At 32.5% G+C, this 20178-nt stretch overlaps 1 protein-coding gene across 6 annotated transcripts in view; it reads left to right on the top strand.

Annotated features, from left to right (window-relative positions):
- Window positions 1–20178, top strand: part of LOC118195250 (potassium voltage-gated channel subfamily KQT member 1-like) — a 383599-nt gene that overhangs the window by 335761 nt on the left and 27660 nt on the right. For 5 of the 6 annotated variants that reach the window (XM_085814315.1, XM_085814313.1, XM_085814319.1 and 2 more), the window contains exons 8-9: window positions 3265–3336; window positions 8445–8677. In XM_085814315.1, coding sequence (XP_085670441.1) covers window positions 3265–3336; window positions 8445–8677 — 305 coding nt within the window. The remainder of the gene's footprint in view (window positions 1–3264; window positions 3337–8444; window positions 8678–20178) is intronic. The other variant, XM_085814323.1, reaches the window with a different exon arrangement.

The raw sequence follows: 20178 nt of genomic DNA, 5'->3' as shown, positions 1-20178 counted from the left end.
ATGAAACCACAAAAGCGTCATTTGTTTGCCATTCGTTACAAGTCGTTAATTTCGCTCAATAAAGCTTACTTTCGTTAAAAGCCGCTAAAAGCCATTTTTAAGCTAAGCATCATAGCGAGTGACGCCAATTTGGTGTTATCTCTTTGATGGTAATTAATGGAATTGATACCGCATTGGAATCATTTTTGCGTTAATCTTTCATGGCCACCGACGTAACAACATATGATACTAATGTGCCATTGGCACACACTAATATCATGTGAGAATCTAACATCGCTTTTTAGTGTTATATGTTTTAAATTCAGATTACGTAGTCATCGTAACGAGTTTTTGAAAATGTGTTCGAAAATTTCTTCAAGTTCTCTAAAACTTTTACTTATGCTGTTTCGGTTTCAAAATTGTATTCTTTGTTTTCTTTTTAAACTATTGGTCGAGAAAAGAATCACAATAGGTTACGGTTCGAAAATAATAAAACTTTAGCTCATTTTTTTATATCTCATGAAACAAATAATCTTACTTCCTTACATTTCCGTTAGCTTTACATCTTTACATGGAGTTAAATGTTAAATTCTCTCTCTAAAAGCAGCCGGGCGACTTACGCCCCACCTAAATCTTTCTGTAAAGTAATACTCGAGGCAGGGTTTAATGAATCCTTTTATTAGTACTTCAGTCTAAAACATTTATTCCACATAGCTTGATCTAGGCGTAAAGCCTGATAAATTTACACAGCTCGTATTATAACAGAAGACCTCTACTTCTTGTGGGTTTAACGGAACATAAAAGTTAAGATTAAACTTAATATGATATTCACAGACAAACTTCGTTTATAATATTTGACTCAAGCTCTCGATCCATGTGAGCAAAGACTTCTAACAAAGGCTAAAAAGAGAGTTTGCAACCGGAAATCTTCTTTTTACTCTTTGAGGTACTATGGTTTACCACAGTTCTACAGTAATGTAGGTTTATAAGCGATGCCTTTAGTGCTCACATTTGATGATATATCTCGCATCTCAGAAGATACTTTTCTGTTGTTTCAGGATTCAGCATTTGTTAACGGATTATTAAAAATGAAGATGATGAACCACTATCTCGGGCTGTCACCAATATAACCTTCAAGGCTCATGCCAAAGACAGACACATTTGATTCTTTGCCACGATGAATGTCGTGAGCATGTGCTGACTATTGCCAGACAAGTGAGACTGATAACAACAACAGACATAATGCGTGTCATATCATTAGATTCGTCTTAAGTTGTTTTTGGTCAGAATTAATAGTGTCTTTCAACATGATTCTACATTCTTCATAATTTTTGGAGGTATAATATGGAAACATCATAATTTGAAAGGATGAGAATACAAGGAAACCATTTTATGTGGAAACTGTACTTTAGTTTTAACATTATCACAAATTTAAAATAAATTACAGACTTACATGATAAGTATTTTAAGACATTATTTCGATGATAAATTTTAACGGAATAAAAATATTGAAAAAAATTATCAATGACCAGTTATACTGAATTTTCAAAGATCTTTTTTAACTTCTTTTCCGATGTGAATTTAGGGTCCTTTAATGAGACGTTTTAAAACTCAGTTTTACTAGTATAAAATAACTTATGTTAACAAATGGTGTTACAATTTCTTCAATAATGAAGTAAAAGTATTTTAAAAGTTTAAAGAATTAAAAATAGCTAGAAAATATATTTCAATAGTTAGAGATCAACAATACGAACATACCGAGAGAAAACAAGTAGTGCATGCAGAAAATCAAAAGATTACAGCTAAGACATTTTCGCCAGTATTGTAAGTCATAACAGATTTGACAGGAGGAGAAAGGCAGAAAAGGAATGAAAGCTTCTGATGCTTTCTCATCTTTCTGTACTTCATGTAATCTTTAGAACAGTATGCATAATTAGGGCATCTCTTTTGTACATTTAAATCATATTTACAGAGTAGCAATATAAGAAAATATAGATAAAAGAAACAAATACGAAAAAAGTTTAAGATATTTCTTAATTTTACTGCATAATTTCAGATAAAGGCTCATTTCTAAGATAGAGGAGAGGAAAGGAAATTAACTAATGTGACAGGTTTGAAAAATAACGCTGCACTTAAGTATTAAGCAGAGCAATTTTACCAACTTAGTTATTTTGCTATTAGAGACAGCGACTAATAGCACGGCAAGTTTCAGCCAACAGCATAAAGCTATTGGCTGAAATTTTAAGCTCTCGTAGCATCTTCTTTGTAGTAGAATTACTTCAAGGAGTCACATGCGATGCATACCATAGAGATTGACAGCCGTGTATCAAATGATGCTGAATTTACTTTTAGTTCAGCTAAAACTTTTGGAATTAGAATCAAAGAGAATTTACCGAGTTGTTCGAAACAGTGGATATTTGTACGAGGAAACTCTCGACTGTTTAATGAGCTGTAAATGAAGGTAGAGATTTTCCTTTCTGCGCTTTTGGTACTGTCTCTATTCGTGATCCTAACTTAATCGCATTCGGTAATGTCAAACCTAGTAAACTATTAAATTACATCTTGTTAAGCCCTCCTGATGAATTCTCGTCTTCGTACTCAGTTAGAACTCTAAACCTTCGAGAACGCAGTCAAGAATCGTTGCTTAATTAAACAAGCTTCTTAACACAACTACATTTTGAGGAAAAAGTAGCCTGTGAATTCTCAGAATTCAAATATTTGAAAGCATGGAATATAAAAAAATAATTATCAGCGCCTAACTATCTGTATTTGGCGCGGCTTCCAGCCCTACACGCTAAAAAAAATGGAAAATCGGTAACCAAAAACACAGATCGACACAAAAATCTCACTTATAGATCTGCACACACTAGATGTCTCGGAAATAGCCTTCTTTCTAGCGTGTTATAAAGCTTTCTCTTTAAACTGAAAATTCGTTCGCTATTTAAATTCAATTTAATCCACATTCTGGTGATGGCTAGAAGTTAAGAAAGAAGATGTAGGAGCTACGAAAACGAATTAAAGAAAACTAACATGTTAGTTAAAATCGTCTTAAATTTTAGGCTGTTTCAAATTTAATGTGTGTTAAGTACATAAACGTGTACCAATCAGTTCACTCTTCAATTATACCATCATGCATGATTATGTTACTTTTGAACTCAGTGTTCTTTCTGTTTTGTGTTCACCCACGGGTAGCATAGCATTTGCATGCCACTTGTTGCTCGCCGCACTGTTCATTCCTGATACACAGCAACACCCTCTTTTTTTCTCTTCACTTCTCTCTTCTAGCTTCCATTCCGGTTCGTTCACGAGCATTAAGCTCAAAGACAGGCTCGATCTTCCACAAGGCACCTCAAGCCTGTAAGTACTTACTTACTTTCTCTGTTTCTACCTGTTTTCTGTTCTTTTTACTTACTTTACACTGTCACTGCCTTCTCAGTTGCCTTTGTGCGTAAATAACACTGAAGCATGTTTACGTGTTATTTATTTTCGTTTAATATTAGTTGAAGTTTCATTGATATTAAAAAAATGAATTATTTTCGTATCGCCAATCCTTAAGGAAAGCGAATATAAAAATTATTTATATTTTTGAAAGGTTTAATATCACGTTTAATGGTAGGATTCATTACTGCTTAGCTAAATCTCTTAAATTAAGAAATAATTCTGTCATGTTTGGTAATGCAATATTCTGCTATAAGTGCGTTAAATTTTAGCAATTATTGATTATTGTAATTTATTTAAGAAATTACTAAGAATAATTACCATAAGAAACATTTTTAAATGAGTTAAATTTTTTGCATCCGCGCAAATAACTTCGATAGTTGTAAATAAAAACCAAATAAAAAAATTCCTTTACACTTCTTTCTAATTCTTCTGTTTCTATTCATTCATAACATTACCTTTCAATTTGAGTCCTTACTCAACCCAGGTTATTTTCAAACTCTCTTCACAGAGAAATTAACGAAAAGCATGTTTACATATACTATAAGTCTACGGCATCACATGATTTTCCGCGCGATAACTTCGAAGCTTTTTTTTAAAACTGAACATATAAATATCCCTGCCTGATCATCTTTTCAGCTTTTCTTTGGAATAATTCAGGTGGAAATTCAGAATGTTGGATGGCATACATTCTAATGTAGCCTGCTTCTTTTGTACAAATTAAGTTTCAAGTCGATCTGTCACGTTCAAATTTTCAGTGACCTGTCAACATTGAAATTTTGAGGCTACGTGTCAACGAATGGTTGCGTGACTTAGTAACAAACTAAATCAGATACAGCATTTCACGCGTATTTATAACATCTAAAAATTAAATAACCCACATTTTCTGTTGTAACAAATAGCAGGTTCCTAATATTTCCTCTAGACTAAAATGAAACAGAGAGAATTATAAGGAGAATGAAATAGGAGAGTTTTTAAGAAATCACAAAAACCTTTCAGAAATTTTGAATTTTACGTTAATAGATGTTTTAACTTGACTGCAAACTGGTACATGCCCTGAATAATCCATGTTCTGCGTTAAACGTGTACGAAAGTATTCCTTTTTTTTTATCGCAGAGCTATTGACTTAAATTTTTGGTTTTATTTTGGCGAAACTTATACCGAATTTATACCAAATTTATCTCAAGCAATATCTGTTTAAGTAAAGATTACTCTATCTAATCATAATTCCTATTTTCTTTGATATTGCTATCACATGCAGAAAAGGCATTTAATATCCCCATCTTAATCCAAAGATGTCTATGATAAAGCGTGTTAAATTAACCCTTTATTTGTTATTAAAATATTTTATTATAACATGCCCACACGTACGTTAAACTGAAAAAAAATCTTTTAATATATAGTGTTACTTATAAAAGGCTTTTATTCGTAAATTTTCTTTAATACTTACTATGCAGTTAGAAGTGCCCATGTTTAATATTGTTTCGAAATTCTAACCATTCACTTAGTCTGCATTTAAAATGTCGTGAAAAACATGATTATATGTACAGTTTCCTCTTCTGCCTGATGTAAGTGAACTAAATTATCAGTTAGAAATTTTTGGAGACTCAGAAAACTGAGGATAAATCTTTAGAACATACATCACCATTCTTTAATTACTGACGTAAAGTGGTGTAGGTTGCAAAATCTGCATCACAAACCTTTTAATGAAATAGCAGCGTGGTATAACTCTATACATTACGTACTGTTTCCAGCTATGAGATCTTTCAAATTCAAAATACTTACATACTTTTTGCAAAATAATTGTGAAAATAAAATATGCAACCAGTGGAATACAGCAACAAATGGAGTATATAAAACCATGGGATGGCGTGAGTCTGATCAAGGCCCCATTTTGAAATAAAAGAGGCGTGAGATATTTGATTATATCTAATGAAATAACTCTCGATTCATACACTATTTTACTTTCATGAAACTGAATGCAATCTATTTATTTATCGCTGAAAGCAAAAAGCAATTAATAGTACTATTAATAAAACAATTTATAGAAATAAAATAAAAATTTAGCTGAAACTAAGAAATAAATTATGCGTGTCATTAATGCTAAAATGAAAAAAATATTATAAATTTTTTTGTCACATTCTGCGAGTGAATCAAAGAAATGTATCAATTTTAAAATATTATCTAAAATGTCCTGTTACAGATAGAGAAAATGGACTTTCAGATTTGTTCTGATCCGTTTTTATTAAAAACAATTTTTTGCTAGTAAAATCGGAATTTTTATTTTCATTATGGCGCCGTATGTGTTAAAGGGTAATTTCCTCATTAATACAGAGCGGAAAACAAATCTGCTGAATTTCTGCATCTGAATGCCGTGAGAGAGGGTTATGAAAAATAATTAGAAACATTCGAAATTTTTTCTTACAGTAAAACTTTGTAGAAGTTAAAGTTTTTATCAATTGTTTTGCATTCATAAGAATTTTTAATTAAAATAAGTTTAAAGAATAGCTATTTTAATTTAAACAAAGTAGTTAAAATAAATATATTGAAACATTTATATAAACTTACCTTCAGAGCACTTTTCCTAGCACTTTATGAAATAAATTTGCTGAGAGAATTTAAACTGATAATTAACTCCTCAGTCTAGCCGTTATTATAATTTCAGTTATCATCTAGTTAACAATGGAGTTATTTCCATTAAATTTATTTTCAAATCTAGTTGTTAAATTATAAAATTTATTTGTTTAAAGTGCTCCATTCATATTACTTTATCACAATTCCGAACTAGGTCTTGTCAAATATAAAATTTTATCAAGATGTTAAAAATATGCATATTGTTGCTCTATTTTGGTTCACTTCTTTTCAATGATCACTTGAGATCACCAGTAGTTTTTAATGTACTCTGTCAAATCCAACACAAGTTAAGATAAACTCAAGTGCCAAAGCACTAAAGGCAGCTACTTAATATGTAGCTCCTTCTTCACCCAGAATAGCAACCATATTCTAGGCGGCACTGAATCTACGAGATGCTGTGAAGCCGCTATATTGGTATTTTCTTTCGCAACACATTCAGCTGCTGTCTATTAAATGGTTTCATATTGCATGAAGGGATCTCTATCAATGCGGACACCGTTCTCATTAACGATTCGGAATAACTCAAACAGGAGTCATATATTTCCACAAAAGAGTATTACTAGCTTACACAATTCCTTGCTCAAAAGATGGATCTGCTATTTCACACGTAAACATGCTCATCCACTCAATGCTTGGTAAGATATTCATCAGACTAACAACATTATAGTGCAATTTTCTTTATGCAGTACATGCTGATGGGTTAGTAGTGCCGGTGTTGAATTAAGATGTAGTCTGTCTCCAGAGTTGGCATCAAAGCTGGTGCAGGCGCACTAGGCGGCAGAATTTAGGAGACATAAATCTCGTATCGGGTAGTAGAAACGTTTGAGCCAAACATAATTGGCGCTAAAATTTTTACGATTTTTAGTAAAAATTTTAGCGCTAATCATGTTTGGCTCAAAAGTCCCTGTTTAATGGTTACCATCTGATGCTTGCCAGAATTTCTATTATTGCGTTAACTACGGTCACAAGTATTCTTATATCCTTCATGTCTATACTGAATTTAAATATTCCTCTCAAATTCATCCTGTTGTTAGACGAGAAAATCCATAAACATCCGCTATCTGGGTGATGTAGTGAACTAATCTTCTTGCCCTATCAATTTGCATGCTGCCAGGCAGCAATAATATCCCAAGATAGAGGTAATTAGTTTAGAAATGTAAAACCATTTTTCCAATGGAAGAGCCTGACATTCAGTACTCTGCTTCTGACAAGATGGTTTCAGATGGTTGGCCACATAAGTTTAAAATTCCTTATAAACATTAATGCTGGATATCTCTATTATTTTCAATGATATCTGTTTTAATAATTAATTAACTTCAAGACTTTTTATTTGAAATAGCTTAATGCCTTTCGAGAAATAAACTAACTAACTCTTTTTTTTAAATGCAATTAATCTGGGCAGCAATATTATTATTAATGCAATTAGTAATAATATTGCGATATTATTACTTCACAGCTATCCTGTTTATATTTAACTTGAATGTCTCCAGTCTGTCTGAAATGGGAGATATTCCTAAATATGGGAGAGAGGTTCCCAATGTTTGAGGTTGCACTTTAATGGGTTTATGGGCACATTTTGTTTGGCACAAAATTTTAATAAAAATATTGTATAAAAATACCTATCTTTATCACATGGATACGAAATACGAATGAATTTCACATTCAAAGTTTGGTGTCATTCATATACTATTTCATTATACGTATCCGAAATGCTAATTCTGAACACTTATAGGATACTCAGCCTGTGCGTAAATGAAAAATCGCTGAATAAAAATGAAAGCACGTTTTATATTTTTGTAAAAGGCAAAAAGGAACTTAAAAGGCAGTAAAAATTACGTTTCCAATATTATCAATCAGCACGATTTGCTAATTATCACCAATAATCCTCAGCATTCCTTGGGTTCTGACACATAATTTAGCTCTTCAATATTTCATGAGAAAAAATGGAAACAAAATGGAATTTAGTTTTCCTGCAACGAATGGAAACAGGAAACAAAACAAAATTGTTCGAAGACAGTCACACAATTTAGTAAATCTTCCAAATAAATATAATTCCGATTAAAATAACAGCGTCTTAAGATACTGCTGAAAATGCGGTAAATCTCTAATTTATCTTCTATAAAAAGGACCTGAAATCGATTCAACAAAGCTCGGTTGATCCGATTTCTTAAAATTAATGTTAAACTTCAATTACCTGATAGTCCCTAATTCATGCATTTGATATTCAGTTGATGGATCAGTTAATTGTGCTTCAAAACTTATTCTTATGAGCAACTTCTTATCATTCTTATGAGTTTAGAATAACTGCAATTTTGAATGATACTTAGCTTTTCAACAACATCCATTATGTTTAATAGGCATGCACTTAAACCTAATGTAACATTTTATTGCAGGTTTAAGCACAACACATCGTTTGTCAGTCGTCTGTCCACCATACGGAGGCATACTAAGTCTCAATGTACTCCTTCGCATGGCCATCCACCCCTCAGTAGAGGGCGTTACGACTCCACCGCCTCCACGGACTTCATGGGAGCATCGAAAGCGACAGCTGGTGGTACGAGTAGCAATTACGTGGAAGATGGCGCCGGAAAGGATGTCTCAGACACTTCGAAGAGGAATTCTGATGGTAACAACTTCGTGTCCTTCCCTGTAGATAATTAAGAAAGAGTTGTTTGCTGTTACACGATAAGTGGAAAATCAGAATAACCTATGTGCTTTAAAATTCTTTTTCGTATTCTGTGGTTTAAAGTCGTAGCTATAAATTTGCTTTCTGTTTATAGTACTATCTGTATGGTGCATATATCAAACACTGGCTGTAGAAATTGTAATGAAAATGACATTCATAAACATTTCTGAAGAAATAACAAAATTTAGCTTTAGTTTGGAATTTATTTCACTTCAAGATTTACGTTTTACCCAAGATGCAAACCCGTGGTCTTTCTTTTTCATGAGCAATTTATTCTGTGTAAATGCATTCATATGATCTAAGTATATGCCCTTCGAACAAAAAGGGAGAGTAAAAAAAGAGAAAGGAATTTTTTTTTTTAATTGTATGAAATGTTTTCCATTAAATTCAGTTATAGTTGCAATTATATTACTATTTTGCATTTCCTGTTCGTTTACTAGCTAATTAGACAAAGAATGTAATCGCTATAAAAAAAGGAAAAAAATCTATGTAATTTTTTGTCTCCTAATTGAAATACTTCCTTCTGGCTCACATATACTCTTTCCTTAATATATTCGTGAATCTTGTCTAGAATGCCATTAGTTAAACATCAAGTAATTAATTTAATCCAGTATTTTTAATTTATCTGGTTCCGATAGCACATTTAAAACAAATCAGACGTCTACTTATAAAAAATCTGATGTGTACACCACATGACTTCCTTGTACGGAATATTAAATCATACGCATTTTTTCTTGCATTTCAGTTAAACTTATTGGATTTAATTAAATTTATTTCGCTGACAGCGCATAAACCACAATAGAATAAATGCACTTTTTAAAATTCACTTTACTTCTTTACCATACCGACACTCTGGCCCTAGGTTCACTTAACAGCGTAACATTTCCTTCATTTTTTAACTCAGAATGCAAAAATTTTATATCATCTTAAGAATTATCTAATCTTTGCCACATGTTCTATTCAAATACTATAATAAATCAGAAACGATATATAAAAGAAATTAAGCAAACAATAACAAAAAAAGAAACAGTTTTTCACAGACAATTCAGTATTTCTCATTCAATTTATTCAGTTTTCACTTCGCGACAAGGTGAAAAGACATAAAATCTCAAAATATCTGTATTGAAAATTATGAAATAATTTTTAAACACTTATTTCCTCGAATAAATTCCAGAATGTATTAAGCATGATTTAATTCGCAATAATAAAAGAAGGCGTTATCTTTGTTATTGCGAAGCTTACTTTCTCTAGATTGGGAACAAATCTACTATTCTGCTGTTTCAAATGTAAACAAACACTGCCGCCATTGCAAAAATAATTAGGCTTAGCGGCACTTAAACAACTTTTAAATTGTTAATAATTTTAAAAATATTGCATGCAGATTTACTAAAGGCATAAAAACCTTAACCGGAAGATAAGAATAACATAATTAAATCATTTTTAAAGCAAAAAGTGCGCAATATACAAACATATAAGAATAAAGAAACTGAGTTTACTGAGCCGTGTAACAGAGTGGATAATACATATATTTATATACTTTTGGTGCGGCCGATTGCAACCAAAATACGAGGTGCACATCTACATGTTATAGCAATCCTATATACAAAATTTCAACGTTTTGAGGCTGCTCGTTTTTGAGTTATGCGAGATACGTACACAGACGCCACGAAAATTTCTCTTCAGAATTCATTTTAAATCAGTTTTATAATTTTTTGGGGAAAAGAGTCCTTTATTCACGGTTAACGTACTTATCACTTACGTACGGATGTCATGCAAAAATATCGTTAAATTTCATTCGATAGCCCTCAAAGTGGATATTTTCGTTGAAATATGATGCCCGAAGTTTTTTTGCGATTACACTACTTCCTTTTTATTTCGTACAAGGAAGTAAAAACGACGTATAACAAAAGGCTACATTTTTCTCTAAAACAAATTATTTTAAAAGTCTTTTTCACTCAAATGATTATTGAAATAAAGCAGTTACTTTAATGGCTTTATAATGAATGTTCTTGGTTGAAAATATTGGTCAGTATATGATTAGCTAATTTCGATACCAGAAATTGGGATCGATATCATCCATTCAACTAGGCAGATCTTATTATACATAAAAAATCAAAACAGATCTAATTCTATAAATGAAGAATTATCCAAGATAATTTTAAGAAGAAATATTGAAACAGTAATATAGAAAGTAAAAATAATTTCTAAGGGAAAGTAGGTTATTAGTTCAAAGGGGCTTTGTCCCTGAAGGACTATTGTTTTCGTTTTGCGATTTTGCGTTGGTTCGCTATAAATGTCTGTTTCACTTTTCAAGCCGTTGCCACCAAATGTTAGAGTCCTGCATTATATTTGAGGACATTAAATATTGAAAAATCTGCATAAATGCATGTCTATTTCTCGCATTGTGATAAAACAACGGTACATAGAGACATCGAATTTTGAATGACGTAATCATCCTACGAATATGGGCATGTGGAAGCCCAGATTTGGAATTTGTTTTATTATCGATTTCATATTTTGTAAAACTTTAACGAATTTTTAAATTAACAAACTCAAGGATTTTAAAGTGAGCAATGGCAACGTTGTACAGAAAAAACATTTTTATCTCTAGCGCACAAATCTCTGTATCGGAAATTCTAAAGATATGCTCATTTCAAAACTATTCTGTGGTATTGCTGTTGAACTGAATTTTATGTTTTAAGTGCGGAGAACGTGATATTGAATTAATTAATGTAACACACAAAATGAAAAAAAGGCCCCTTTGGACGCAATTTAAAATGTGAAACCTTTCAATCAGAAATTTTCTTTTTTTTTTACGAGTTGTGCTTCTTGCATTTTCTCCTATATTTTTTCTAAAATAGGATTCTTGTTTCGTGTAGCAAAATTTTTAAAGCTTATTCATTTTGTGTTCGTATATAAGAAAATCTAAAAGTCAGCCAGCATTTGAAAAATGGGAAATTTATGAAATTACGGGCAATGAGAAAGGTTTTTTTTACGCAATATTTAATTGCAGTTATGTCAGCCAAATAGTAGTGTACCATGGAAACCTCGATATAATATGCGTCTGTTTTTGAGCTAACCTTAATCGAAACTGAGCATTATTCAAACCTCAGCAGAATCTAAAATATAAAACATAAAAAATTAATTATAGCGATGTACAAGACGAAACCTCTCATAGTACCAGTCGAAGAAGGTAATGCAAATTAAAACGGAAAACCACCTCTGATCTAATTTATTCTTTATCGCCAATTTCTGTTGTCTCTTGCGTAGGATTATTTCGGTTAAACCGTATTTTATGGGCCATTGTCACATACAGAAATTCACCAAATCTCGTTTCTCGAGCTTAAAGGTTATTAGTTTAAACCAGAGGTTCCCAACCTTTTCTGGACCACCGGCCCTTTTTGCAAGAAAAAAAAATTGCAACGCCTCCTTTTCCATAATACTTAATTATACAGGTATTAAATTATTGTTGAATATTATCTACACTTATTTATACTGTCCATCTGTCTATTTAGAATCCCAAAGTATAATTTAATTAAAACGACCATCAAATGTGGTAAAAAAACTATTTATTAAAAATTTAAAAATAAACACATAATCAATAAGGTGTAAAAAATTGAATGAAATGGTTGAAGCTAGTGGAGTTTTAACAGTTTGTTAATGCCAGTTTGTTTCACATCAGTCGCAGACAGTCGCATTCAGAGAAGTGCGATCTGTTCCTTTTCTGAGATAGTAAATTAGCAAGTTCACTGAACCCACGCACCCACGCACAGCCAAATAAGATGAAGGATAAGCAATTACAAATTTCAGCGCTCTTGCCTACAGCCCAAGGTAGAGAGCTAGTACTGATTTTTGAATCCGGAACTCTTGGTATTCATTTTTTAATTTGATTTTTATTTCTTCGTTAGTTGTGAGTTCTACGAGTTTTTCTTCTCAGTTTGACGATTCTGCTGTATCTGCATTTTCGGAAAGATCTAAAAACTGTAGATTCATGTTTAAAATACGCTTCGTAAAACCCGCATGAGAATATAACGTTTTCATTTTAATCATAATCAAATTAAACTTATCACCTCGCAGTTGTAAACTGACTTCACTGAATACTTTAAACAGGTTTTTCAAATAAGCGATATCATTTTGGACATAATCAAATTTCCACGAGGTTTTTCTATCCGTTTTCAAGCTTAGGAAAACGATTCAGGCAAATACTTTTTGAGAGCCGAAGAACGTCTGAGTGCAGAACCAAACGATTTGAATTTTCATCATTGCCACTACAAAGCAGAATAAATCATTTTCATGCAGTGAATTGTTTCTAATCTTATTGACGGTTCTAATAATGAAGCAACGTTCTAAAATATACACTCTATCACAAAAAAATACATGCACCCAGAAGAAATATCCAGTCACAATCATGAAACTCGGCAGGAAAAATGATTTAAATTTCGACGCCAAAGAGACAAGGATAAGCGCGCTATGCGCATATGATATGCGCAGCTGGGAGAGTTTAAAAGCATAACCTCGTGCCAACCTTCCTTTTTTTTTTTTTTTTTTTTTTTTTCCTTTGAGAACTTACAGACTCCCCGTGCATTACATATGTACAACACAGGGCTTACAGAAGTAAGTTAACTATAACATTAAAGGTTACATGTATAAATAAACATTAAAAATTACATGCATAAATAAAGCGAACAAAAGCAGAAAACAGCAGTCTGGACTTCACGAAAACAGATAAGTTCACTGGCCAAGTCACTCCGAACATTTTCAAATCGTTCTGTAAGCATAATCTAGGGCCATCAAATGTAGGGCACGAGAAAATCAAATGTTCCACATCCTGAGGAACTCTTTTTGAACATTCACATAAATTGTTTGATCGTAGATTAAAACGAAACAGATAACTTGCAAATTTACCGTGACCAGATAAAAACTGAGACACTTTAAAATTTAACGAGAGGAAAGACTCGGAATTCAGTCTATGGTAAATAGAAGGAAGGAACTTTTTGGTGACTTCAGCATTACAAGATGAAATGTATTCCTCATTCCACATAGCTAAAAGCTTTTTATAATGAAAGGACTTCCAATAGCTCTTTGGAATGCTAATGTTGATATCAATGGGTAAATTTAAGGCATCTTTAGCTAAGAAATCAGCTCTTTCATTTCCGCAGAAACCATGATGAGCACGCACATAAACAAAGCAGATATCAGTACCTCTAATTCTAAGTGAACTAACAGTTACTAGGGTTTCGATAACTAATTTATCGCAGCTGGTAATACTGTTCAAAAGTTGAAGAGAAGAAAGAGAATCAGAACAAATAAGGTACTTTGAGGATGTTGTCCCGTGGGAGGAGACGACAACTTTTTCACTTAGCTCCTCAATTGGAAGCTGTTTATACTTCCAATGCATCTGATTTTAATTGAAGTTCTTCTGTAGTTTGAATATTATTCTTGGAGATTGATAAAACTAATGCTGTGAGATTTTTCGCATTGTGATGATATAGTAGTGTTGTAAATAGGTTGCCTAGGTTGTTGTTGAGTTGCTGTAGTGTATTGCGTTGAATAGTTGTATTAAAGTTATGTTTTATAATTGCATTGTATTGTGTTGTATTTAGCACTATTGATTGAGGTTGTTTAGTTGTATTTGAATTTGTCATTGGAACTATTGCTGTAGTGTATCTTCTCATATTGTTGTCATTGATTTGCATTGTCTTGGGTCCTCCTTGAAAGTTATGAACGCTCGTCACGTTTTGCAAACTTCTCCGATTGGATTGTCTTGCTCCTTTTGGTATTTCTCTTCTTTCCCTTTTCTCCGTTTTCTCATCTGAGATTTTCTCTACGTCCGGATTTCTTTATGTCAAGTGCCCTTGGGCTTTAATTCTGGAACCGGCAACATTGCTCTTCGCAATAGCTAGGTCAATTATAGAGTCTAAGTTTTTAAAAGCATAACCTCGTGCCATAGGGCTATCAAACGTATCTGTGGACTTGGATAGACGGTACTGTGAGTAGAGATTCCTCTTGAGACGTAACCTCCGGCAGTACGAATAGGTGTCGGACTTTGAGAAGGAGCGTATAGTATGCCTCAGACAAGCAGGTTCGTCGAATAGGCGTATCTGCCGCCACTTCCGTCGAAACGATATTGTAGTTGCTCGGTGCTGGCCATCATGGAAGGGATAGTTTACCGTCGTAGAGTGTCAGGGCGTCCCCGGAATAAAAATGACTGCGAGGATAGCGCAATTATAAGAGCGGCCACTTTCGCATCAGCAATGTTGATAGCATCGATTCGACGTCATTTACTACCTTCCAGGCATCAAATGGTATCAAGGAAAACCATTCGGAGACGACTGCCCGACGCTGGTATGTGCTCCGTGCATCATCTGCTATCTGATATTTTTGATTTTTTTGGATGACCTCACATTTAATATATATATATATATATATATATATATGTCATAATAAGAGCAAAGGAAAAAAGACGGAGCAGTGTAGATGCGTGATTAGATCCATATTGAAGAAGAATTTTGATTGCGTAGTATTTAAAGAACTTGGCAGTCGAGGCAGTTTTAATTCCATTTTTATTTCCAATTGATATTTGTGGCCACAATCACTTGGCACTCTAGTCGTGCCTTTCCACAGAAGATTTACATTTTTGATATTGTTGGGATAGAAAGCAAGCCAGCGAAATTACATCTTAGCACAGTAGAGAGCAAAAGCTGAAGTGCGTCGTTATGAAAGATGGAAGCACGCGAAGAGAAAAGTTTTGGTTTACAATTCGGTGATTGGTCGTCAAGAGGCATCTGGTATTAACGGTTACGTAAGATCGCATGATTAATTTAAATGACGCAATGCAGATAAGTTATTACGATTTTAGAATAGAGAGGAAGAATTAATGTTTATAGTTATATTATAATTCTGATTCATACATTGTTATCTTATCTTACATATATATTGCGATTGCACAGAATTGCATGTTCTGTTTATTGCATTAAAGATACATGGGGATACAAATCTTTTAAAAGTTAATTTCAATTTTTGCGATAGTCCTGACATTTTTTATTCCGGTGTATGTTAAACAACTTATATAAGGAATACTAATACTTCTTCTAAATTTCAAATCTGGCTTAATACCTTCAAGGATTACTTGCACTTCAAAGAATCAGGAATCATTTTGTTAATGAAAGGGAATATCTTTCCATTCAGATTGGCTTTCAAGGTGTCGCATGTCAAGTTTATGCTTTCATTTTGAATTTATGGTATGTCCTAAGAAGTTGAAGGAAGATTTAAAGCATAAATAAAGCGATATATAAATAATGCTAGCAAATAGTGATAGCATTTCAAAATATGTAGAAGTAGCATGGCATAAGTAAAAGTTGCATTTCAAAGGTACATGAATAAGAATAACATAACAACAACAAAGGACATTTCGAAAAGCACCCTAGCTGAAACAATAATCTGAAGAGACATCCTTCTTGCCTAGTTAAATTTGTGTCTTAGTTTACGCAGCTTTCAATCTTACCATTAACATGAAACCGGTAATCATTGATGGACACTTAAACATTTTTTAAGTTTACTTCAAATAAAATTATTCCAAAAAAAAGTCCTTTTTAGGTTGTGGGTGATTTAAATTTTCATGAAGACTTCCACATTCATCAAAGTTTGTCAGTTTTTCTCAATGACTTTAATTCAAATCCTCTTTTTCTTAAATACTTTTCTCACAATCTGTTAATCTTCCGTTCACTGTTTTATTTAATAGAGAGAGCTAGAGATCTTGCTTTCTGTTTACTTTTGTACCATCTATTTAAATTAAGATATTTCCTTGAAAACAACGCAGAATATAATTGCTTTTCGAAGAAGAAGGACCAATATCGGCCTATGTTGAAATAACACTTTTTTTTTTTTTCTTGGATAACTTAGTCATTTTAATGTAGAATTTTGATCTTCTCTCTCCCTTTATATATTAAAGCATCTTATAAGACAGTTTTAATTATGCTTAAAATTGATTTTTTTAACTTAGTTTAAAATTCTTCCTAAGATGCTTGGATACAGGTGCATGCATTTTATTGCTTCAATGCTTTTAGTAACATTATTTTTGCAGGTTAAGTATAATAAGTTTAGATTTTAATTTTAATAGATATAGTATAGAAACTAGACACTTAGTATTGCACACTAAAACATGCAGTTTAACTATTAAACTTGTGAATGAAAATTTAATGTTTCATTGGAGTAATGGCTGCACTTTTATACGCTTAAGGTGGTGACATCTGTTAACCACTGTATTTGAAAGATTTTGTTATGTTATTTTAACTTTAATTTCTCCTTGTGCTTAGAAGAAATGTATGCCTGATTAAAGAAACACAGAAATTTAATTTTATATATTAATTTTCTATATTTAAAATTTATATTCATTAGAAAAGGTTTATGAGATTCGTCGAAAATATTTTTTGGAAAACAAACTGAATGCTGGCGTTAACCAATCAGTGGTGTACCTAGAACTTTTCCCGCCCCACGCGTTACCGAAATGTACCACCCTTTTTTATATACAAATAACCAACGAAAATATCAAAATGATGTGTTGGGAAATAAATTTAAAATCCTGTTTATTTTTTTAAAAAAAAGCTTTATTTATAACATTTTTAAATAATATTATTATTTTACTTGTTTTTTGCACGCACAGCTATTGATAGCATTGCAGCGGCGTTCTTGATGACTCCAGTTGCTGCCATGTAGAAGTATAAAAGGCTTCTTGAATACAAAATAAACATTTGTTAGTCTACACATCTCAAGTGCTTTTTATTCATAAAACTCCTCTTACAAATAGCAACGCACTGTTATAAGTATTAGCAACACATACAGTGTTACATAATTGTGAGGAACGTTCTCAATAGTAATAAAATATTTGAAACTTTGTTCTGGAGATTGTATTTTAGAATAAACTGCAAAAATTCAAAGGGGTTGCTCTTCCAATTCCCTGTTTCCCCTAGCAATAACGAAAATAAAACTCTAAGATAAAAGAGGAATGTTTCCTTATAAATGTCAACTTGAGTATAACTGACCTGATATCCGTAATTTTCATCGAAAATTGCAGCCCTAAAAATGCACGGGCGTAAAAATGTAAGGACGGGCGAACCGTGTCTTTACTACGTCATTTGCGTACAGGCATAATTTAATTTTTACATTTTTTAGTTACTGTTGTGAGTAAGTTATATCAGCGCATATTCTAAACCATTACATTTTACATATTGTTACGTATTTTCTTCGAGTTCGTACGGAGTTCGTATAGTTGGAGTGAATAACGACGACACTTGATGAAGTATCGAAACACACTTTATTTAGCCAATATTGATCAGGACAGCTCCAAAGTCACTTTTTACAGTGGTCGAAGATCTACTATAAACACGCTGGAACAATCAGCGACCCAGCCTTCACGCTGTCAGGCAATAACGGTGGAGCCAGCTTCACTGCAAAGCACCAGAGTATAGCTCCCGACTCTACTCAGTCGTTCTTAGAACTCTACGTATTCTCGAGAATCTCCAAGCTACAACTCGTGATGCACTCAACGACACACAGAGCACAGCTCCCAACTCTTCGGTTCAGTCGTTCCCGGAGCTTAACACACTCTCTCGACGATGCACTAACCGCGATACAGTAAGAGACTCTTCGATGCACTCGACGACCCACTCGGCACTCGCTGACCGACTGTCAACTCGATGGACTCTACACGGACTGACCAACTCGAGACTAACTATCTCGCACTACGGCTCTTCGCGTACCAGCAGGATTTATATAGTTTTTGGCTTGTGTTCGAGAACATTCTGGGCTAAACCGTTAAGAATTTGTTCCAGAAGGTTCTCCATCCGTCCATGGCATATCGCCAATTTTATCGCCAAATGTAGCAACCCTGCCTTCCCTTGCCATTTTATGGCAACCCTAAACCTGCTTTGCGGGGAAGCTATCTTACCGCGCCTGGACATTTCGTAACAATATGCTGGCTGCTATTTTCGAAGATAAATTTCACAAAGTTTAATGCATTAAAATGCAAAAGAGAGATTATTGCTTAAAATGTAACGCCTTAAAATACATTAGTAGGGAAAGGTATATTTTACATTAGATTTTCGTGAAAATCAAAATTATCAATTGACTTGCAAATCATCTTCTTAAATGATTCTGTTCCTCATCCCCATCAATTATTTTACCATTATTTTCCGTGATCTGTGTTTTAAACTATTTTTTCATTAATGTTCTAAATAGTTTGCTAATAATTAAAATATCTTTAATTAATTAAATAAAGCATCTGAGATGCCTTTCAATATGAATTTACTAATAATTATTATTAATACTAATATTCTTTTCGTGTTCGGCAATGACAAGAAATTATCAGCTTGATTAGACTGGTAGTCTGTAAGTTTTTCATATACATATAAGTTAGTAAAATTTTAGTATCATATGATTAAAAATTAAATTTTTTCTCTCTTTCAGTTTAACTTATATGTATGAAACGAAGATAATAATTGGTTAAATAAATATTAATTAAAACATTTCTTAGCAATCATTTAGTCTAGCTATATGTCCGATTAATTTTATTAGTTATTCACATTATAAAAAATTACTTTGTTTAACGTGAAATGACAGATAATATGTAGTATTATATTATGATAGATAATAAATAGTATTATATTTTTGATTTCATCGATTTTATTTCTGTAGTTTTAGTTCGATTTTAATATTTAAAGTTCGTAATTTATTTTCGTATTTTTTTTAGTTGTGTATTTTTAGTTCGATTTGATTACATCGATTTTAGTTCTGTATGACTTTAAATTAAAATAAGGTATATGCAAGCGGTATAGAACTATTTTCTGCTGGAAAAAAAAATAATTCTTGTGCAGCACTATTTATTCAATTTATTTTTAAAAAAATATCTCTGTATGTCTAGATAAATATAAGTATTGTGTATAGATAATGTACGCCCTAAGTAATGAAGACCAAATCATTCAAAAATACACAGTACGAGTTTTTATTTCCTACTACCATGCTACACCCACTGCTGCTTTATATATAAGATTTTTTATTGGAGTATCGAGATGAAGTGTAAAATGTTATTGCTTTTAATGCGCAATATCTGAACTTAGTAGAAGCATATTTTTAAAGTTATACAGTCTTGCTGCTCGCCGTGCAGAAAATTCTTCAGCAAATCTCTACCTTCATTACGAACAGGTGTTTTGTGGTCAGTAAAATTATTCAGATTTTTGTTTAAATAACTTCATTTTTACGAAGTATTTTCTAAATAATAAAGTAGATCAATTTGAAGTACTTTTGTTAGTTACTGGTCTGCTTGTCAATTTAATTAACTAATTATTCATGAAATATAATTAATTATAGGAAATTGCTACAGACTTCAGAATGCTCCATATTTATATTTAAAAAAAAACAGATAGTTTTAAGTATTACGCCATGGA

The sequence above is a fragment of the Stegodyphus dumicola genome, chromosome 1 (genome assembly GCF_044657685.1).
Source record: "Stegodyphus dumicola isolate Sdum_Otavi_A_Nest chromosome 1, ASM4465768v1".
NCBI lineage: Eukaryota > Metazoa > Arthropoda > Arachnida > Araneae > Eresidae > Stegodyphus > Stegodyphus dumicola.
This window is presented reverse-complemented; position numbering and strand designations above follow the sequence as displayed.